The sequence below is a fragment of the Haliotis rufescens genome, unplaced genomic scaffold, assembly GCF_023055435.1.
Source record: "Haliotis rufescens isolate VD_foot unplaced genomic scaffold, xgHalRufe1.0.p SCAF_8, whole genome shotgun sequence".
Taxonomy (NCBI): Eukaryota; Metazoa; Mollusca; class Gastropoda; order Lepetellida; family Haliotidae; genus Haliotis; species Haliotis rufescens.
In genome coordinates, this window is record NW_025964372.1 from 12,402,076 (window position 1) to 12,423,156 (window position 21,081).

The following is a 21,081-nucleotide window of genomic DNA, read 5'->3' on the forward strand; positions in this document are numbered from 1 at the left end:
AATTTGCAATGTATATTAATAAGACTTTGTGTTTTTAATGCACGTCAATTTTCACAAAGAGTGATTACTTTGCAGTAGAAATTGTCTGATTAAATCTTCTTAAAGTACATTTTACATAGACAATTTTATAACTTAACAGACAAATAGGAAATCAGGACTTCATCTTCATCAAACCAAAATCCACTCCACTGTGTAAGAAATGTATTTCCCGCCCATTGCAGCTTTGTTGGCGTAATACGTGCAGTCGCCATAGTTGACGTACACGCACGTGACAATATAGCAGGTGTCTCGAAGGTATAATGTCTTCACTACAACTAATCATTGGAATGATAAAGAAATTAGTACGTTCCTGTCTGTACCGTACTGGTTCTATACAGCTCGTGTAATAATTCATGTATGTCTGAGCGGACACAAGACATGGCAACACTCGACCATACAGTTGGCCTCATTCTGACCCTGAAGGGGCTGGGTACATTACACGAATACATGACCCTGAAGGGGCTGGGTACATTACACGAACACATGACGATTTATCCATCTCTTACTGTCACCTTTACTTCGGATGTTCAACACACACACGGGGTGCACAACCCACGCTGTTGTCCAAGTGAAGAACAACCCAGTGAGGGAAGGTACTTCGGACAACCCCGGACAAGATAGGTTGGAATTACCAGTTCCAGCCAGCACATCTGCGACCTTCAGAATGATGCAACGTACTCACAGTACACATGGCGTGTTTACATACATTGAATCAGGGAGCCTGGGACAGAGGTGACACAAGCGCCTTCATTGGAAATAGTATACATCGTCACGACGGTCACGCCACGGAACAAACACCTCAACACCTAATTTCCATGTAATGTTTACAATGACTGTTTACAGAACTAATGCAGTCCCAACACTTACACATCACAGGGACTCAAGAAATAGTCATCAGTCCGCATCTCGACTCCTGCTGGAGCGACACATACCTGTATTAGCGGCGTCTATGTATGGGGACACAGATATACTCAATGTACTTACATCAGACGGAGCTTGTTCCGACATGTTCGCCCCTCAGTACCCCAGTTCTCCAGCAGCCAGTGCAGGATCTGATTTCATGGCTATTTCCAGCACACTGTTTCTAACTCGCCTATACTGCCGTGCTGGAGATGCGCCAGTCCGCTAATCAAGGAAACGTGGAGTGGCTCCAGGAGTTCAACTGACGTCGCGATGTGATTGTGTTGTTGTGCCCTCGTATTGCGCAATTGGAACAACCAGACTTGATGTGTCTAACAACTGAAGCCAGGCAGTACAAAGAGTGATGAACACTACGTCTACCAATAGCTTGCTGTTTCTGTACACGCTGATCCAGAGGGGTCGGTGCTGGGTTGCACAGCCCCCTTCCCATACCCCCATTGTTAAGCATACCAATCACGTTGACGTATACATAAAGTACTTTTCTTTTTCAACAAACAATATATTAATAACAATAATATCTCCCTAATTTAGCGCATTAATCGTTTTTTAAGGGCACCCCCTCTCTGTATCCGCGCTTAACTAGTGAAACCGTTTGTTCCTATGCTGTCTCTTCTTACAGACTGATTTTTCCTTCAGTTGTAACACTGACTTTGTGTAGAGCTTGTGTTTGTGTCACACTAGCTCTTATAGATATTTATTATAGGTCTTTTCTTTCTGTGACATTAAACAAATCATCTGTGGACATAATTCCATGTGATAGCCTGGACTGCACAGACTGTCAGGATTTCATATAACACAGGAAGGGCCAGCCGTGGCGCTTCTATTTGCGTGGATGCGGTTCACTGTTCTAAGGGAAGCAACTCTTCACTGCGAATTAGGTCGAACTATAAGATGAGTTTAACTGCGTAAAATCCCCCCTAGTGATGGAACACGGCACTTGTTTCTTCCCAGCTGTAGACGTCAGCGGTGCATGTTATCAACACTGAGGACATATCCGGAGAGCTGAAGCTTTGCAAATATGTCATTTCGTCAGAGCCCTCCCTGACTACCTGCAGGTGTGTATACCGCAGCTATCGTATGGAAGTGTTGCCTTTCATAATTACAGGAATGTTTGGATATATGCAAGTAAAGTTCAGCTTCAACTGATATTATCATTCAGTGAATAACCATCTATGACAAACATACCACTGGGAACAAAAAATTATTTGTGGTGATACGAAATGTACGATTTGGAAGTTTGTACACAACAATTTGTCCGTTAGCCCGAGTCCCTGCAAGTTGTGTTCATGCATGTTGTGCTTTCCCTAAAACTTGTATCCCAGGTAGACGCTGGTGCTCTACCGGATACTTCAGATATTGACAACACAAGTCCGTCTGTGGGTCCACAACGTTTATTCTCTGAGAGTATGCCGTTACATCATATCCATGCAGTTAGACTCCTGGAGATGTAAGCTAGCGGGCCCACCTGCCTCAGCTTGAACCCTCACTGTCAGACTGCCATGTGTGTGTTACGTTACATATATGGTCAGCCCTCAGTATCCCGCACCTCATCCACAAGGTTAATTACAAGCCGCTGACACGCACATGACTCTGCTGCTGGCCATGGTGATGATACCCCAGCTGCTGTTATAATTTGTATTGGCAGCACTTTGAATATTTAAAAAGATATAATCAAGTTACTTAACTTAGGGAATATATAAAAGATATATAGACTCCCTGTCCCACTTGAGAACATTACATCATGATATTTGAACAATCACAAAATCATGCGCTATTCCACAGTCATAATCCATATCTGTATTATTTAAACAAAAAAATCATACAATTTGCATCGAAGACATTGTTTAATTATGTTAGTCGCATAACTGTGCTAAAGGGAGTGTATGTGTACTGGTTTGAAGGATGAAACACAGTTCAAATCTCTACATAGAAGGTTTTGAGTTATGTGCCTCTGAACCGGTGTATACATGCACATAACCCTTGCTACTAATATATCTGAAATTAAATGTCTTAATGCAGTAAAATAGATGTTATATATAAATATGGTATAGTGACTATCAACACCACCACGAGCTAACAATTCGCGATCTTTCTCTCTTATGTCCCGGGAACGCACTTTGCTATTCTCATTCATGTCCTGCATTGAATAAAACTTAAAAGGTTACATACACATTTCAATAAACACATATTCAATAAAATATCAATGATGGAATGACGAACGGACAACAAAAGCTGTAATCAAGTCTTACATTTCCTCAAACGCTTGGTGATATTTTAGAAAATTATTTTTTGTGCGAGACATTTTATACAAATCATCAGATACGTTAGACACAATTCATCAGTTCATGAGGAACTGGCCATTAGATATTCTTGGATGAGTGTGTATGGTGGGGGGTCGATCGTAATGCTGGTGTCAATGATTAGTTGTACACACACACTACATTAGCATACAACGTGGCGCATGATGACGTCAGGTAAATGCCAAACTGGGTAAAGCCATGGGGTTATGACGTCTGAGCAACGTGGTCAAACAGATGTAGACACAGAGAGGCAAATAAGCACATGGGGTTTGATACTGAGCACAAGATTGAAGTGTGCAGATCGCACACGTTTCCACTGCACTAAGGCGAGCACAATGCTCTGGGAAGTGTCTACGATTTGCGGTACTTCAGGCATTTGCACACCGTGATATAACTAAAATAGTTCCTAAAGCATTTAAACCTAACCCACTCACTCACTGAGCGTGTATGTTTGCTGTATCAGCAGATATTGCCTTGACAGGTTTCCATACAAAGCAACAGACCGTCACGCTTCATGGTGCACGTGCAGCGCGTGGGGATCACGTGCAACTAAGGATGTGGTCACAACACTTTGTGTCTCGACCTGCCAGCATCACGCCACAGACAGAGGCGAGCCGCCAGGTGGGTAGGCATTTTCTAATGCTCATCTATGATCACCCATGTTTGATTGTATTACGGAGGTTAAGCTGAAGTGCTGTCTATTTTGTATATACAAGGGTATCTGATTTGGAATCACTGTTCAAATTTATATCAGAATAATTATGTTGTGAGCATTTTGCATTACTTACTCACAACCTATTATTTAGAAATATATTACTACCTAACTTTAAAATAGAAAAGGATTGTACTTGTCAGATCGGTTCTGAGGTCTCGCTATTGGAAAATATTATCACAATTAACTTCAACCATAAATGTGGTTTCCACATGTCTCCAACAATATCACATAGATTTTACCGTACACCACAAACATACCTCGTGTAGACACATAATGGATAATGTCATCCGGTCCTATGAGATTTGTTTTTCTTCGGATGCGGTAGCCAAGAAACTCGTTTACTATTGGGCGATACACTACAGGCATCGGGCTGTGACGATGTTAAGGATGCTGTTTGGGTTTGGGGGTGATGCTTAGCAGTGATGAAGTTATGCTAATGCTTCCAATATCTCAAATTACCTTTGTACCAGGAGGGCACCCCCCTCAAATTGGAACATCGGTGAAACAAATCTCCGCATTAGATTTGCATGGACACATATTCAGAAGGACTATATCCAAATGTATGTCCCAAACCTGCGTATTTGGTGAAACGTTAGCCTTTATGGCTTTCTCAGTCATTTCAATGTCATTTATATACATCCCAGATGGGCGTGCGTATGGAGGTTAGCTGACCTGGTATATAATAGCTTGCGCGTCACATTCAGAAGTGTGTTCTTGTAATGTTGCAGTTTTACTAACAATATAGTACCTTGTGGTATAATTATATTGCAAATACAAACAATAACTTGAAAGTTGAATGCAATGTTTTCTAAATATCAATGAACGAAAACTTATCAGTTTATAGGACAATACCTTAGCCATAATGATTTATATGCATAATTTCCACAAAGACATCGCACGTTCTAGGACCATCTGTGTGTTACCATTTCCGAGTTATGAATGAACAATGTCTCCATAGTCTTGGCAAATTCCCACCCCAACCTCTCCGTGTTAACGTGTACACCACGGGTTAATTCTAAGTACGGAAGAGTCCGCTTCCCCAATGCGAAAGGTAGATATTTTGATCAGTGAATGGTATAACATTTTACGGGAAATCTGTCCCTACAAGAATACAGTATTTGAGTTCGATCCCCGGCCGCATCATACGAAAATACGTTAATAAATGATAATTGTTGCCTCCCTACCGCTCGGCATAAAGAGGATAAAACAAGGTCTTAAGTCTACTGCGTATCAAACTTATAATTCTTTCAACATGCCTTGACCACATTATCTAGAACAGCTTTGGTTTGGCCTACTTGGATGCGGACACTTGAATGCTCTTTTAAGCAGACGCAGCCCTGAATTGATGTAAATTGTCGACACCAGGTATGAAGTTCACTTACTAATATCAACATCAAAACTCCTTTTGAAAGCGTAATTTCATACGAATGAAAGGAAAACCATCTTAGGACACGCGGTAGAGGGGTCACACGTAATGAAAAACGTCCTAACCAAGATAAATTACGTAGGTTTAAGTGATCTATAACCCTCCATAGCTGTATAATTGGGTAAAATGTGTGAAGCCCTTTTCTAGTGTCCCCCGCCGTGATATTGCTGTAATATGGCTAAAAGCGGTGTAAAATCATACTCACTATATTTATGGATATGGAAGCTATCGAAGTTTGTTTCAGGTTTAATGAAATTATCCAATGAAGGTATCCAATGAAATTATATACTTGTTATTAATGTTAAGAGCAATCGGAATCAAGCACTCTCAGTATCATGGTAGATTAATTCAACAGTTTTGTAACCGGCCCATCAACAACCGTCCACCCTCGCCAACAATGTACGTTTATGTAAAACGTCAGAGGTGAGGTGAAATGGGGTTTGACTTCGCGTCCAAGATTATTGCACTTATATAGCGATGTATGTCCGTGCGTGCGTGTGTGCGTGCGTGCGAGCGCGCGCTAGTCCCGACTGATGCCGATATATAGCCCATTGAGAAACCATGCCGTTTAACATGAATACCCCACTCAGACAGTATACTGACTCCGAGCCGACCAGTCCTTGTTTTAGCCCCTTAATGGCGAGCGCCAGACAGAGTAACAAGTATCATCTTTTAACGTCTTTTGGTGCAACGCGGCCGGGGATCGAACCTTCCGCTCTCCAGTCGGACGCTCTAACACTAGACCACGGAGGCAGTCTAAAACACCTGAGATCATACGCTCCTACAGTGATTAATATATTCTGGACAACGGAGTCATCTCCTTGCTGTCGCTGACGGCAATATAAGTTTTCGACTTGTCCTTGCAATATGTTCTCTGTATAGTGTGGGCGCATTAGACTGACATGTAGCGTAGTCCCAAACATCGTAGTCTTAACGCAGAATTCTTAGCTGTGAACGCTGGTTCTTCAAGCTTATTGTTGCTTCTTACTGACCATGTTTGTGGTTGTGCATGGCTAGGAACAACGCAGTCTGTTTGATTGTTAAAGGGTCTATATTTTCAGAATGATCAATGTGATGTTACCAGCTGTCGTAGCGGTGCTGCTATTGCTGTCGCTGTTGGTGAGTTCAAATGACAAGTCTCCCTGTACGTAGGACTGTTTTTGACAAGGCAGTATTCCCCTGGAGGTTTGAATACTGGTGGCGGAAGGGAAGCAGCATGAGTGATAATGTAACGTACAGTTGACAGGTGGTACTGTGACTGTCAACTCCAGGTTAATTAACTGATACGAATCTTCTTCAGATTTCCAGAAAGTCTTGTCTCTGTTTTCTGCGTTACGTATGTCAAGCGATGACCATTTTGTTAGGGTACGTCTGTGTGATTTGCTAGCGTTCGAGTTCTTAAAGGTGCGTAAGGTTTCTGAACTTCAAAAGTATTATTTGCCACGAACTATTTTACATTGTGTCCCAAACCGATGTTTGTTTATTATGTTTAGCAGTACCTGTGAGAGTGTGTACCGAGAGTGCGTACCGAGAGTGTTATTTTCGCCAATACGGTTGGCCATGTTATTGAATCGCTGGTCTGTTATACATACAGTATCAATCTTATTCGGGCGTTTTATTTCACTTTCATTAATATTTTTTTAACGTTTAGAACTTTGTCTGACATGTTCTTGCTTAATGTTAGGCTCAGCTAATTCCCACTGGTCACAAGAGATATGTAATGACAACACAATAAGACAGTGACTATGAAAGCTTTGGGTCACATTGTAATACTTCAAAGTTATGTATAGCCTAGTGGTTAAAGCGTTAGCTCGTCACGCCGAAGACCCGGGTTCGATTCCCGACATGGGTACAATGTGTGAAGCCCATTTCAGGTGTACCCCCGCCGTGATATTCCTGGAATATTGATAAAAGCGGCGTAAAATCATGCTCTCACTTTATAGTGATACTCGATAGGCGAAATATACACACCACACGTATGGCTGGGACTGGGAGTTTATAAATATTATGTTCACCCAGAGCATATTGTCATTGTCCTTCTGGAAGTTACTTGTCCTTGCCCATTTCACCATCGCCCACACACCTTGCTAACAGTGCTTACACCCGCTTAGCTTTCCCACACTAACCCTATATGTCGTCATGATGCTGCAAGTATGGGCAGCTTGAGACTTTGCAGTATTTTGCACTGTCACAAGGTTGTCTGTTTTTCCTCTTGTAGGTGAAATGCATTCTTGTAAATTAAGTATTAATGCTCCACATTATTGTCATAGAAACAAACTATTAAAAGTTTTTTGTGATTGATATTTTAGAATAGTCATGTCTAACGTAGCACTGTAAACTAGTTTTCCGCATCTTTGCTATCAGAAGTAAACCTATTTGCACGGTGTTATTTGTCTCAGAAATTGTTTCAAACAGGTTTTATTTAATACCATAGGCCAAGCAGTCTATAAAACCAATCTTTAGTACAAACTAGCTGTTAAGTTTTTATACCGATATTTTTAAGCGTGTAATCATGTACGTCGGACACAAAGTACCGTTTATGCGAACCGGTTTTGAGCTCAAAACAAATATTTTCTTACCGCATGTTTCCAAGCACTTTAGCGTCAATACGGAGTCGTTAGGTCTTTCCCGAATCTTATAACACAAAACGTAATTTTCGTTAGGCACATGTCCAAATATATCATGAATATTAACCCCTATATTAAGCTACTTTACACACGTGCCACTACAAGGATTGTAATTGGAGATAGAGGCAGTATAAGTATGGTTACTCTCGGGAATGAGATGAGAGATCAGCTTGTACATGTCTTAGTAACGTTGTACCCATGCCAGTTAAATTATCAACAGTAAGTCAATAACTGGCGCAGCCACCCGGACACGAATCGCATGCGCAAGACGTCTCCTCGTGCCCAAAAGCAGACGCCTGATCCTCAACTGAGCGATGTTGCCTTTCCTGGGTTAATTCTGGGAGATTCAGTTTTGGAAGGACCCTGGCTCTAATCCAATATCCCAACTGATCCCATAGATGCTCGATTGGACTGGGTTCAGGGCTTCGAGAAGGCCAAGGCAGTCGCAATGGCGTTGTTCTGGAGATGGTCAGTCACAGCTCGTGCTCGGTGGGGTCGGTGTCGTCCATAAAGACGGGACGAGTGGCAAGTGCAAGGTTATCAAAATGAAGCACAAGAAAACCGTCCAATATGGTATCTTGGTACCTTTGTCCATATAATCCCCTAAACTGTGACCATGTCAAGTTGACATTGAAAGGAGCAACATCCTAACTAATATTAATTAGTGACAGTAGTGTTAGTGACAAACCACTGCAAAATGATTCTGTAGTCTCCTTGCTCAGAGGCAGGAATATTAACTGAGATGTCCTTGTCACAAGATGAAACAAAATCGGATAATTCACTGCATGTCCAACGCTTTTGTGTATTTGTTCAGACGGTATCCTCCTTGCGTAGGATTAAGCTGTACAATTACTTATGTTTAACATATTTGCAACCATTAACTGTCTTATAAGCAAGTTTGGAGCAGAGGCAAATGCCCTTACCGACAGGTCACATGTTTTAAAATGAGTCGCTTTAACCAACTCTCTTATGTACTAATGAAAATAGCACGTTAAATTATGTAAAAACTTTGGCCGAGGCTAGCCACAGCGCAGAGAGTTCTGGACAAAAATAGGTTTGCAGAAATTAAAATGGGACATGTTTTATACTATTGAATGACAGGTTATACTTTTGAAACACTCTCCCCAGGACTGACCCACGAGGACGTGTTATCTGTACATTGTTAATATATTTTTTCAGAATACGGCGCTTGCAATTCCGAACGGTTACGTCCTCAATGGTAGGTAGAACATTTATATCATGAAATAATTTATTGTGATGAAAGGTAGTGTATACCCGTGAATATCCGGTTAAGAATAGGTCTTCACCAACCCATGCTTGTCGTAAGAGGCGACTAACTGGATCGGAGTTTGGTTAACCATGTTTTGGGACCGGAGTGTCAATGTCTATAATTTTCTCTTGCGGGGAAACCACCTGTGTATGTATCAAATGCTAGGTGTAGAACGAGCAGTGCAACATACATTGATGACGTCTGTACTGGAAACCGTTGTAAATAATGCTTCAATATTGAAATCTCCACCTAACGGCGACTGGACATTCAGTCAGGACTACTAACAGCTTCGTGTTTGTCCAGTAAAGCACACCTGCGGCAGCAACTTGAAGGCGGAGAGCGTTGTGACTATCACCACGGACTTAACTGTTGAAGTGATTGTAGAGTGCAAAGACCGGTCAATGGTCGTCCCATCATGGGACCGAGTCATCTACCTTATCAAAGCGCACTACAAGGGAGACGTGCACAAGCAGTGCTTGTTCAAGGTAGGAGGGGCAGTCTTTGAATATAGTGTGCATGTGGTTCAGATGGGACCGGTGCATGTGGTTCAGATGGGACCGGTGCATGTGGTTCAGATGGCTCCGGTGCATGTGGTTCAGATGGGTCCGGTGCATGTGGTTCAGATGGCTCCGGTGCATGTGGTTCAGATGGGTCCGGTGCAAGTTAAGATTGGATTGAATAAACGTGAACTGAAAGGCCAGATAAGGTCAGGTGCAAAACTTGGTTTAAACCGACAAAGTGCGAAAGATGTTTTAGAGGGTGGAAATGCTTTTTGGCGACCTATTCCGCATTGGTTTCTGGCAGTATGACCTTTGAATCCATACTTTGTGCAGTTCGAGCAAATATAAACACACCTGTAAATTGTTCCTCAGCTGTCATGTTCGTGTCTCTGGTTTCCACATCCAGAAGACGATTCAGTGTTTCAATAACACCTTCCTACCCAATGTTGACGCCGGAGTAAAATAACAATTGAGGAAATGAAACGCCTCAAGTTGAAAATCCAGATACACTACACAAGTATAATATGCGATCATATAACATTAAGAACTGACAATACCGACCATGATTTAACAAATTTATTTTTCTTCAGGAAACAGTGTGCCCATAAACTGATCCTTTTTTTGTGTAATAAAGTACTTCAGCAGATCTGTCTACAAGAAACTCTCGTCGAGATCCGGGCTGGAATAATTCATCATTCTATTGCTGGTGGTTAGAGGTGACAATTAGACTGAGTGCTCCGGCTTGGTGATTTCGCAAGAATGTCGCTGTTACGTTAAACAACATTCGCTCACTTTATATGAAATGGGGGTTGCCGAGCATCATTCATTTGCTGCACCATTCTCATTTCATGTTTATTTCTGTATGTTCATTTACATAGACGCCAAAAGTGTCATTTAAAAGAAATCGTCAGAAGATATTCCACATAAACTTTATCTGTGTAGTCCCGCAGACGTTCAGGCATCTGGTTGCTGTTGGTGAACATCAAATGGTCCGAGCCCAGGGAGACGCTAAAGACCAAGAAGGAGCAGTATCTGATCACGTGTATACTCGACCCCCATGCTATGAACCAGACAACCCAGCATCAGACCAAGGACGGGTAGGTATCGCATCAGGCCAAAGTTGCTGATATTACGAACGGTTTCCGTCAAAATATCGCTAGAACGTTGACCATTACGTAATTTCACTTGTCATTGAGAAAATGTACCAGACTGGAACCAGCGTTTGTTGGCGACTTGCGAATATATGTAAGTTGAAGAATGTGTCTGCAGTATATCATGCTTGTGGAAAAAGACAACTAATATGTGTATCGGGTGGTCAAGCTCATCGGATGGACCCCTGTTTTGTCTGTCTGCAGCCCTTATGGAGCTGTAGTCACCAATTGCTCCAACATTGTCATGGTAGGACAGATTAATTATATACTGAACCGCAAAAGAAACGTCAGCCCAAGTAACATTGCATGAAAAGTTGTCATTTAAATATCTGGGTATTTTTTGTCAGTTTCTAAAATTTAGCATTACCTTTTCCGGAAAAATACAATTTGATGATAAAAAAAACAAAGCAGATGACAATAAAACCGATCGCCCAAACGCATCACGGCAACGGCCATGGTAACCCGATGCACGTGAATTCCGTGCAAATTGAAATGCACATGCGTTCCCCCATTTCTTGCCCTATAAAAATCCACCCTGATCGGATAACATTCATTCGTTATTGAATTGCTACCACATACCAAGATTGACAAGAAACCAGCGACACCAAGCCCTTGGACGATTGCAAGCTGGACAAACCGCCCGGCAAGTTGCCAATCCATTTCAAGTTCACGTAAGGACCATATACAGGCTCCAGCAACGGTACCAGACCACCAACACTACAGATGACAGACCACGTAGTGGAAGACCAAGGGGCACCGGCCGACGTCAGGATCGTCAGATTGTGCGACAGCATCTTTAAGATCGCTTTGCTGCGGAAACCGCTCGACAGTCCATGGGGATACACCAGCGACACATTAGTGTGGACACTGTGCGTCGACGATTGACAAGCAGATACCTCTACTGTCACATGCCACACCGAGGACCATTCTGACATCACGTCATCGACGGGACCGTCTTCACGGGGCAACACATCACCAGCATTGGCACCACCAGCAGTGGAGAAGAGTCCTCTTCTCAGACGAGAGCCGTTACTGTATCTCAACAGCAGATGGCAGAGAGTCTGGCGACGCCGTGGGGAACGTTAGTCGGATGCTTGTGCTGAGAGACTCGTGGGGTGGTCCGAGCATCATGGTGTGGGGTGGTCCGAGCATCATGGTGTGGGGTGGAATTGGTCTTGCACAGAGGGTCGGCTCTGTGGTCTTCCAGAACATCGGTCCAGGGAGAAACAATGGTGTCACAGCACCTCGGTACATTGATCAAGTCTTGAGACCACACGCCATACCTCATTTGGCACGCCGCCGCAACCACGAGTTTCAGCATGATAACGCCCGTGCCCACACTGCGAGAGCCTTGATCAGTTTTGCCAAGTTTCATCTTTTTAATATGTCTCAAAGTATGTTTGCAGTGTTTGGACAAATAAGGTTTCGCATATATCTATCCATGGTGACGGTTCTTTTGCGGTTTAGTATAGTATGAAAGATTCGGGCGAGAACTTTTAAGAACTTTGAGTATACATGGGTGACCCCATTGAGACGGGAAAACATCCGAGCCAACTCGCTATCACACTGGCTCAGTTGCCCTTTCTTTGCAGTTTGTTGGGACCACTTGAGATTCAGCAGCGGATGGGTGTCCCATCAACATCCTCCTACATCTTACAAGTCACTAACGTCAATGGCCGACCGATAATGTCTCATGTCGCGATTGGCCGGAAGATCCAACTGTTGACGACTATGAAAGGTATAGTCTTCAGGTTGGAAGCCTGATTATTTTATCGTTTTCTAACTAGCACAGTATACAAAAGGAAGGAGTTAATTTATGCTGCATAAAGTATTTAGTTCCCCGCTATAGAAGTTTAATTTATTTTATGACTTTCCTCGAAAAGGGACTAATTTTATTCATGTTAATACCCGCCCACTGCGGTATACCGTCATACCCGCCAACTGCCGCATGCCGCCATACCCGCCCACTGCCGCATGCCGCCATACCCGCCCACTGCCGCATGCCGCCATACCCGCCCACTGCAGCATACCGTCAAATATATAACCGGTTTAGAATACAAATGTGGAGTTGGACGACAATATGCTTTCAATGTTGTGCCTCAAAAGTATACATTTGTTACAGTGTAAAAGCACAGCCTATATCTAGTTGCAAAAATAATCTGTAAACACATAGTAGTTTCAAGCAAGAATTCTGGTGTCCCCAATCTGCACAACTAAATTAATCAAGGTTAAAACACACAACACAAGGCGCTTGCTGCGCAGCGTATTTATATAAGTTTCAATGGATCCATCGCTTAGACCTGTCTTCCTCAGTTTCAGCAGTAGTAATACGTCTATCTGACAGTATAAGTTTTTCTATCTCCTTGATATATGGAAGTTTATTGATGGAAGTTGAGTGACGTCCAGACCTAGGGTCATCAAGGCGTGTTCTCCCAGCCTTAAAGGGGCACTGATCTCAAGCAATTCCCCGGGACTGGTTGTTGCTTTTGTTATTGATTGTTTTCCCCGTGAGTACTCGGATGATACGCAACGCAAGACAAGAGACAAGAGACTGGGCTACCGTCTGCAAGGACAGCTAAATAAACTTGAGAGCAATAATTGTTTTACGCATTTTTGAACACGGATTGGTTAACCGTGATCTATAAAGATTTCGACAAAGAGCGCATGTTAATTAATTTCTTCAGCCTAAACAGACAAAAAGAACGACAGAGCTCATCGGATGTCGTTTGGAAATACCCCAGATGGTTAGTTTAATCATAATTAAAAAGTATCCATGCAGTGAAAGTATTTTCGGATTTCGGATTGCGTCGATAATGATTACTAACTCCCTTGTCACCCACGTTTTCTGGTATAACCCTACACTTGTGTATTTGTCGTCATTCACTTGATGCTCAGTTAATGAATTTATTAGGTATAATTAGTGGTAGCACCACTCAGAATACCTGACAAAGGTTCCCATTTGGCATTTATTGTTTGGGGTAATTATTCAATCTAAATCCAGGTTTGAAGTGAGGTGAAATGTGTGTTATGTCATATGCACGTAGCAGCCCAGCAAGAGATTAATGATCAGTTTTAACAAAGGATGAACAGAAAATACGTTGATTGATTAATCACTTATCTTGCACAGTGGATATGTCAAAAGTGAGTGTTTACGTGTCTAGGTTTACTAAAGCAAAGGGAATACACTCATAGCATGGCTTGAAGTGCCGATGTAAAAACAACATACTTTGTTCAAAGGGTTATCCGATTATACGTTGATTGTTCATTGTTAGCTAACTCAATGAATTCTTTTAGGAACCGTGGACGTTATGAAAATAGTTGTCACGTGGGCTTTCTCAGCCGACCTTTGAGACTTGACACCTATGTGAAACACCTGAAATAATCTGAGTGATCAGTTGAGAAACGAACACGGGTTATAATATCCCGAAACGATGTATATATATTTTAAAATATTTGATTGTTACAGAGACACGTGACATCGAATAGGTTTCTTTGTACATCTGCAGACGTGTGGGATATTGTTCCTTTGTGTGGATATTCACGGATACATTCCTCGAACAAGGAAGCTGCCTAAAATTATACACATAAATTTGGTAGGTTTTAATTATGATATTTGCATTTTGTTTTCCTTCATTTGCTGTAGCACTGAACAGATTCATTCTTGTTCCTCTACGTCTTGGTCGGGAAATTCTTCGATGCGCGATAGACGTTGTTTTCACAAGTCTTTCCTTTGTATGCTTGTATATATTAGTCAATTTATAAAATGTTATTCTCTAAGGCAATTAATAAAATGCGTAAATATTTCAGTCATTTTGACTGAAAAATCTGTCAATTTCTTTAACAGATTGATTAAAATAGATTATGTAGGATTAGAAGCCAAACAAAATAGAAAAGTACTTTTCATGGTAACATTTTCAGTCTCTTGGTGATGATATTAAACATAAAAATGTTTGGAATACGTTGTCATAATAATACAGATGGACATATTTTTCAGACAATTTGTAAAATAACTGAATATTTATTTAGGCGTTTAATAAATTTCCTAAATGAAAATTCTGCACATTTTGACTGTAAAAACATAAACACGATAAAATAAGCAATGCTCAGGAAAAATATTTACTTTGTGTTGCAAGTCAGAATAGTGTAAACGAAAATCGCACAATTACCAAGTAAGTGACTTATCAAAACTTCCGTCACCATTACCGATGCTACCCACAAAGATACCTACATTTCCTTATTATTTCCAAAACTGTTTCATTTTGTTGATCAGTGTGACCATACGCCCGTATACTATCAATAAAAGTGACAAATGCGCTTACGAATTGCGCAGCAAAGGTCGCGAACTAGTCTAGATTTCTGCTATATCATCCGGGTACTCACGGGGGGAAAAAACAATAGCAAAGGCAACAACCAGTCCCGGGGAATTGCATTAGACCAGTGCCCCTTTAAGCATAGCTGTCCAACGTGGAATAGCTATGGCACTTCAGGCCATACACTTGTGACATGCGGTCATAAATTTCTTGAAGTACTTTTCTCTGAAGTAAAAAACTTGATGACTGCTCGGTACTCGCTCTTTTCCATTTGTGTCCTTTTGGACCCCAATCACGTTCAACTGGCTGTCACTAATATACAGACCCTCAACAGACCAAATACACGTGCAATGACCTACACAAACATGTTCTACAATGACTAGTTCACTTTATGGCCCATAGTTAAGTTAGTCAGGCCTAGACCTTCTTGACAAGATTTCGTATATGCACGCACGCACGCACGCACGCACGCACGCACGCACTCACGCACGCACTCACGCACTCGCGCGTACGTCCGTATTGTGATAAAACATGTTTCCGAGCAGGTATCCGACTTTGTTAATTCTTAGGCGCTCGGTTTCGCTGATGTGTTTCGAATCCCAGCTTCATTGGCCACGTTTTACCGGCGTACGTTAAATCATGGGAAGTCACTCGATTTAATATCTTGCTAATGGCACGTCGCTGCTACCTTCGACAGAAGTGTTTCAAAGAAATCTCGACATCAGATATGTGGAATATTCTTTGTTAGTTTTTCTTTCCATTTACACAGAATGTATTTCTTGTAAACACGACATTACACGCAGGGCTATCATGTTTTGCAATATGGGGCGGTGAGATAGCCTTGTTGTTTAAGCATTACTCCCAGCATGGGTGCAATGTGTAAACTCCATTTCTGGTGTCCCCATGATATTGCCAAGAGCGGCATAAAACCATACTAATTAAAGCTCTCTTCGTGAAATGCACACGCGGTTCTAGAGTTGAACGTCTGTATCTATGGTCCTGTGTATCTGACAGTGGTGTGTTCATGACGAATGTTTTCAACGATTGAATGGGGATTCACTTCTTTAATATCTTTTTTCGTTTTAGTTCTATGCAAGTATCCACATACTGATGGTATGTGTATTGTCTGGAGCGCAGAATTTATGCCACAGTCGGCAATATTCCAGTCATCATTTCATTCCCGAACTGAACTCGAAAGCCGGTCGTCTTTACGATCATCAGTGGTTGTGGATTGGTTTATTATGAAATTTGAAACGTGAACATTGTAACGACGATTCAAATAGTCGGTTCTTGTGACAGCTTGACCAACATATTTGCTTGTCTTCTCGAATGTAGGTATTTACAGGTGATTGAACCTTGTGGGGGTGTCTGTGGGACTATCCGAGACACGGGTATTTGTGGACTGCTTGCCGATGTTGGCGGGCTGACAAGTTGAGGCCATGTTTTACTTCCTGGTGAGTAATATGTACCTGTGTTGATACTCCACAGCTGCTAACAATGAACTGGGTTTCCGTGCCGTGAGCTGCGACGCCAATGGAGGGAGAACGTCGTATTCCGTATTACGTGGCGGGTAAGTGTAGCCTCTGCGTCTTACCATTCAGTTGTAGCTTACACGTGTTGCAGGTGTGGCGGTGGTAACTGTAGCAAACACGTGTTGCAGGTGTGCCATGGTAATTACTGTTTGCACGTGTTTCAGGTGTGGCGGTGGTAACTGTAGCCTACATGTGTTGCAGGTGTGCCATGGTAACTGCTGTTTGCACGTGTTGCAGGTGTGGCGGTGGTAACTGTAGCCAACACGTGTTGCAGGTGTGCCATGGTAATTACTGTTTGCACGTGTTTCAGGTGTGGCGGTGGTAACTGTAACCTACACGTGTTGCAGGTGTGGCGGTGGTAACTGTAGCCTACATGTGTTGCAGGTGTGCCATGGTAACTGCTGTTTGCACGTGTTTCAGGTGTGGCGGTGGTAACTGTAACCTACACGTGTTGCAGGTGTGGCGGTGGTAACTGTAGCCTACATGTGTTGCAGGTGTGCCATGGTAACTGCTGTTTGCACGTGTTGCAGGTGTGGCGGTGGTAACTGTAGCCTACACGTGTTGCAGGTGTGGCGGTGGTAACTGAAGCCTACATGTGTTGCAGGTGTGGCTGTGGTAACTGAAGCCTACATGTGTTGCAGGTGTGGCGGTGGTAACTGTAGCCAACACGTGTTGCAGGTGTGCCATGGTAATTACTGTTTGCACGTGTTTCAGGTGTGGCGGTGGTAACTGTAACCTACACGTGTTGCAGGTGTGGCGGTGGTAACTGTAGCCTACATGTGTTGCAGGTGTGCCATGGTAACTGCTGTTTGCACGTGTTGCAGGTGTGGCGGTGGTAACTGTAGCCTACATGTGTTGCAGGTGTGGCGGTGGTAACTGTAGCCTACATGTGTTGCAGGTGTGGCTGTGGTAAGATAAACTGTATCTGACATGCACCGGTGTGGTAATATCTCTATCTACTCGTGTTGCAGGTGTGGCGATGGTATCGTGTTTCCCAGGACGGAAGGCTTCGTTACCAAAGGCCTTGAAGTCAGAAGTCCATTCTTTGGTGCTTTCAAGCTGAGGAATGAACCCTATGTTACCTTCAAGTGTAACTTCACATCCTGCAAGAAAAACTGTGACGGTGTAAGCTCAGCCAGTGTTAACAGGTCTACAACAGACCATGTGTGCAAGGTCGATGTTTAACGAGCACTCGGCAGTAATCCAGCTATATGACGACGGTTTGCAAGGTCGATCCCGCAGACCCATTCTGAAACGTGAATCCCACACTATCTGCGCATTGGTGTCACTGCTTGATGCCGTGACTCCATGATATGGCGGATATTTTGGTAACCGAGACGTGTAACAACAATGTGGTATCAAGTCTGTTAACGACTTGGTTATGCTGTTTCGTGTTCGTGTTTCGTGGTGTGTGGACGATCGGACCGGATACTGTTTACGTGGCCAAGTTTTTATTATATACTGAGCAACAAAAGTTCCTGTGACATTGAATAAGATTTAATGCAAAGTTATGTTTTTTACCAAATCTGAAACAATTTCGGTTTGCAAGAGATAAAAGACTCCTGAAAGTGTTCGTAATTGCAATACTGACTTCAGAAAATGCGTGATTTCATAAAAAAAAAACCATTAACATGCCAAAATGTCAATTTACAAATCAAAAGCGTGTGTCCACCTCTGGTTGCGATACAAGCAACACATCTTCGTATCATGGAATGGACCAGGCGTCGCACAAAGTCCTGTGATATCTGTCCATATATGCTGGAGCATGTTTCGAAGTTCCTGGAGTGTCTGTGGAACACGTGGTTGACGTCGCAGGCTCCGATCCATCTCTTCCCACATGTGCTCGATTGGTGAGATCAGGGGAGCGAGCCGGCCAGAGGATGACATTCACGTTGTTTTGTTGAAGAGAATCCTGAACAAGTCGGGCAGTGTGAGGCCGGGCGTTGTCATGTTGAAAGGTAATGCCTGGGCCATGACGACGCAAAAACGGTAGAACAGGGCCGATGATCTCGTCGCGGTTGCGCTGTCCATTGGGATTTCCCTCTACCACGATCAAACGGTTCCTATGTCTTGCTGTAATCCATCCCATACCATAACGCAGCCGCCCCCGAACTGATCTTCTTCCATGAAACAATGATTGACGTAATTTTCACCTCAACGTGGGTACACTCGAATCCGTCCATCACTGTGGCTGAGGTGAAAACGACTCGTCAGTGAATAGAACCTGTCCCCACTGCATGACCGTCCAGCGTAGACGCTGTCTGCACCACTGTAGACGTGCTTGACGGTGGTTTCTTGTCAAAATGGGACGCCTGGTGGGTCGTCTGTCGACAATCCCTGCACATCTGAGACGACGACGTACGGTTTGTGAAGATATTCGTCGAAGGCCAGGGATGCTTCTTGCAGTCACTGTTGGTGGCTGGAATCGATTTCGTAGGTGTGTTGTTCGAATCCAGTTGTCTTTTCGATTATTGGTTACGCGTGGCCTGACACTCCGAGGATGGTTTGCCTGCATTCGTCTGTTGCCAACGTTGCAATAAACACCAAATGGTGTTTCTGTGGACGTTAAATTGTCTTGCAACATCACGTTGACTCGATCCTACTTCAGGTATATCAATGGCTCGCAGCCGCTCATGTTTGGACAGGCGTGGCATTTCGTAATGTTGAATAATTGCGTAATTTTCTTGTTTTTCCTGAGTGGTTGTTGTCAGCACGATGCAAAACAATGCATATGGGATTCATGTTCTTATATCCATTCTTGGGTAGTGAAATGCATGGGGCTTGCATAAAAGTCACTTTTTGCATGGAATGCATGCTGTTCTGTAGCAGTTGCGTTTTTGTGACTGATTCCATACATGTACTACAATATTGAAAACCAAACTTTACTTGTTTGAAAGTTACACAAAATATTGGTGTCACAGGAACTTTTGTTGAGTATATAAAAAGGTTTCCCCCGTCTGTGGGAGTAATGTTGTAAAGATTTCTTAAAGCAGTTTATTGTGCAACTTTTAGGTTAACGATAATGTCAGATTTTGGTTTGATGTAGTTTCGTTCTTTGCAGGATTCCTGCAGGTATGAAAGGCGTCGACGGGATACGAGACGCCATGAAGGTAATGAACATGAGATGCCCTACTCTACGGTAGGTCGGCGGGTTGGCATAATGTTTGGTGTTGGCCTTTTCAAGCCGAGGGTCCTGTCTCAATTTCCAAGTTAACTCCCCAATTGTGGTGCTAAGACCTGAACTGCTAAAAACGTAATATACAAAGTTCCTCATAAATATGATTTAGTATTCAGTTCATATGTCATCTGAAGTGCTTTCTGTTGTAGAAAACCCAGTCGAAATCGGACTGTCGTCTGATCGCTTGAACATTTTTGAACCGGAAGCTAGAGAAAGTGGACTTGACATGGCCCAGAGAGTGCAGGAGCTTGTTGATATGGGCCTTGCCGTCGTGCCAGAGTCTTGCAAGATGACCAGTCAGGGAATGGTGTGTCGGGCGGCAGATGACTACAGCAACCTGAACATTGAAGACAGAGATGTCAGCTACGGAGTTTTGGCGGTTGGGCTTCTCCTGCTCCAGGCGTGCGTTACCCTCGGCCTCGTGGGGGGTTTGGTCGTGGCCAGCAGACGGGACAGACGAATCGAAAAGTCAGGTTCACGAGCTTCTTCCATCCTCGCTTGCAAAGGGAAATAAATTCTGTGACTAAACATGTTTCTGCTTTTTCTATTAAAACATCATCAGGCTAAACTCATTTACTCCTTCGAAGTAGCAGGTTGTTCCAAAGCAGGTGTTAACTTTGATCACAATGCCACCACGCGACAATAAGCCAGCGAGCTACATGATTGCGGATTATAAATAATCGAGCCCAGTGATTGGCGTCACACGCAATCAGCAGTCGATGACCGCCTCCGTGGTGGAGAGCGGAAGGTCGGGAGTTCGATTCCCGGCAGCGTTATGCCAAAAGACGTTAAACCTGTCACCGGCTCGGAGACGGTATACTCATACTGTGTCTGAATCGGATGTTCGTGTTGAACTGCGGCATGGTATCTCGGTGGCCTAGCCCTTTTAGACAAAACGGACTATAACGCGCGCATGCACGTCGCAATACAAGTGCAATAACCTTGAACGGGAAGTTAAACCTCATTCCATGTCACCTAAATAATTCACTACTGGGAACCTAATGGGCATAAGTTGCCCATGGGAGGACAGAGCCGCAATTCGAACTGATGCCTTGTCCCTAAGGCGAGCCGGGATCACCTGATCCTGAGTATCCCAGATCTTGATACCAGTT

The 21,081-nt window shown here is 43.2% G+C and overlaps 2 protein-coding genes across 4 annotated transcripts in view; one reads left to right on the forward strand and one right to left on the reverse strand.

Moving 5' to 3' along the window:
• The window catches only part of LOC124124794 (ankyrin-1-like), a 96,644-nt gene extending 95,355 nt beyond the window's left edge, over positions 1 to 1,289 (reverse strand). The window contains exon 1 of one of the 2 annotated variants that reach the window (XM_048388945.1): positions 1,024 to 1,071. In XM_048388945.1, the coding sequence (XP_048244902.1) occupies positions 1,024 to 1,047 (24 nt within the window). In that variant the 5' untranslated portion in view covers positions 1,048 to 1,071. Of the gene's footprint in view, positions 1 to 1,023 lie in introns of both variants that reach the window. The other variant, XM_048388948.1, reaches the window with a different exon arrangement.
• A 2,504-nt stretch (positions 1,290 to 3,793) lies between these two features.
• LOC124124796 (vitelline envelope sperm lysin receptor-like) lies at positions 3,794 to 20,497 on the forward strand. 2 transcript variants are annotated; one of them, XM_046488071.2, is made up of 10 exons: positions 3,794 to 3,881; positions 6,463 to 6,520; positions 9,208 to 9,247; positions 9,602 to 9,783; positions 10,741 to 10,895; positions 12,542 to 12,687; positions 16,748 to 16,829; positions 17,763 to 17,916; positions 19,853 to 19,901; positions 20,119 to 20,497. In XM_046488071.2, exons 2-10 carry the CDS (start codon positions 6,464 to 6,466, stop codon positions 20,481 to 20,483), a joined length of 1,230 nt encoding a protein of 409 aa, XP_046344027.1. In that variant the 5' UTR covers positions 3,794 to 3,881; position 6,463; the 3' UTR covers positions 20,484 to 20,497. The 2 variants fall into 2 exon arrangements, with proteins under 2 accessions (XP_046344027.1, XP_046344028.1); XM_046488072.1 differs by having other exon boundaries at positions 3,841 to 3,885.
• Positions 20,498 to 21,081: the final 584 nt, after the last annotated feature.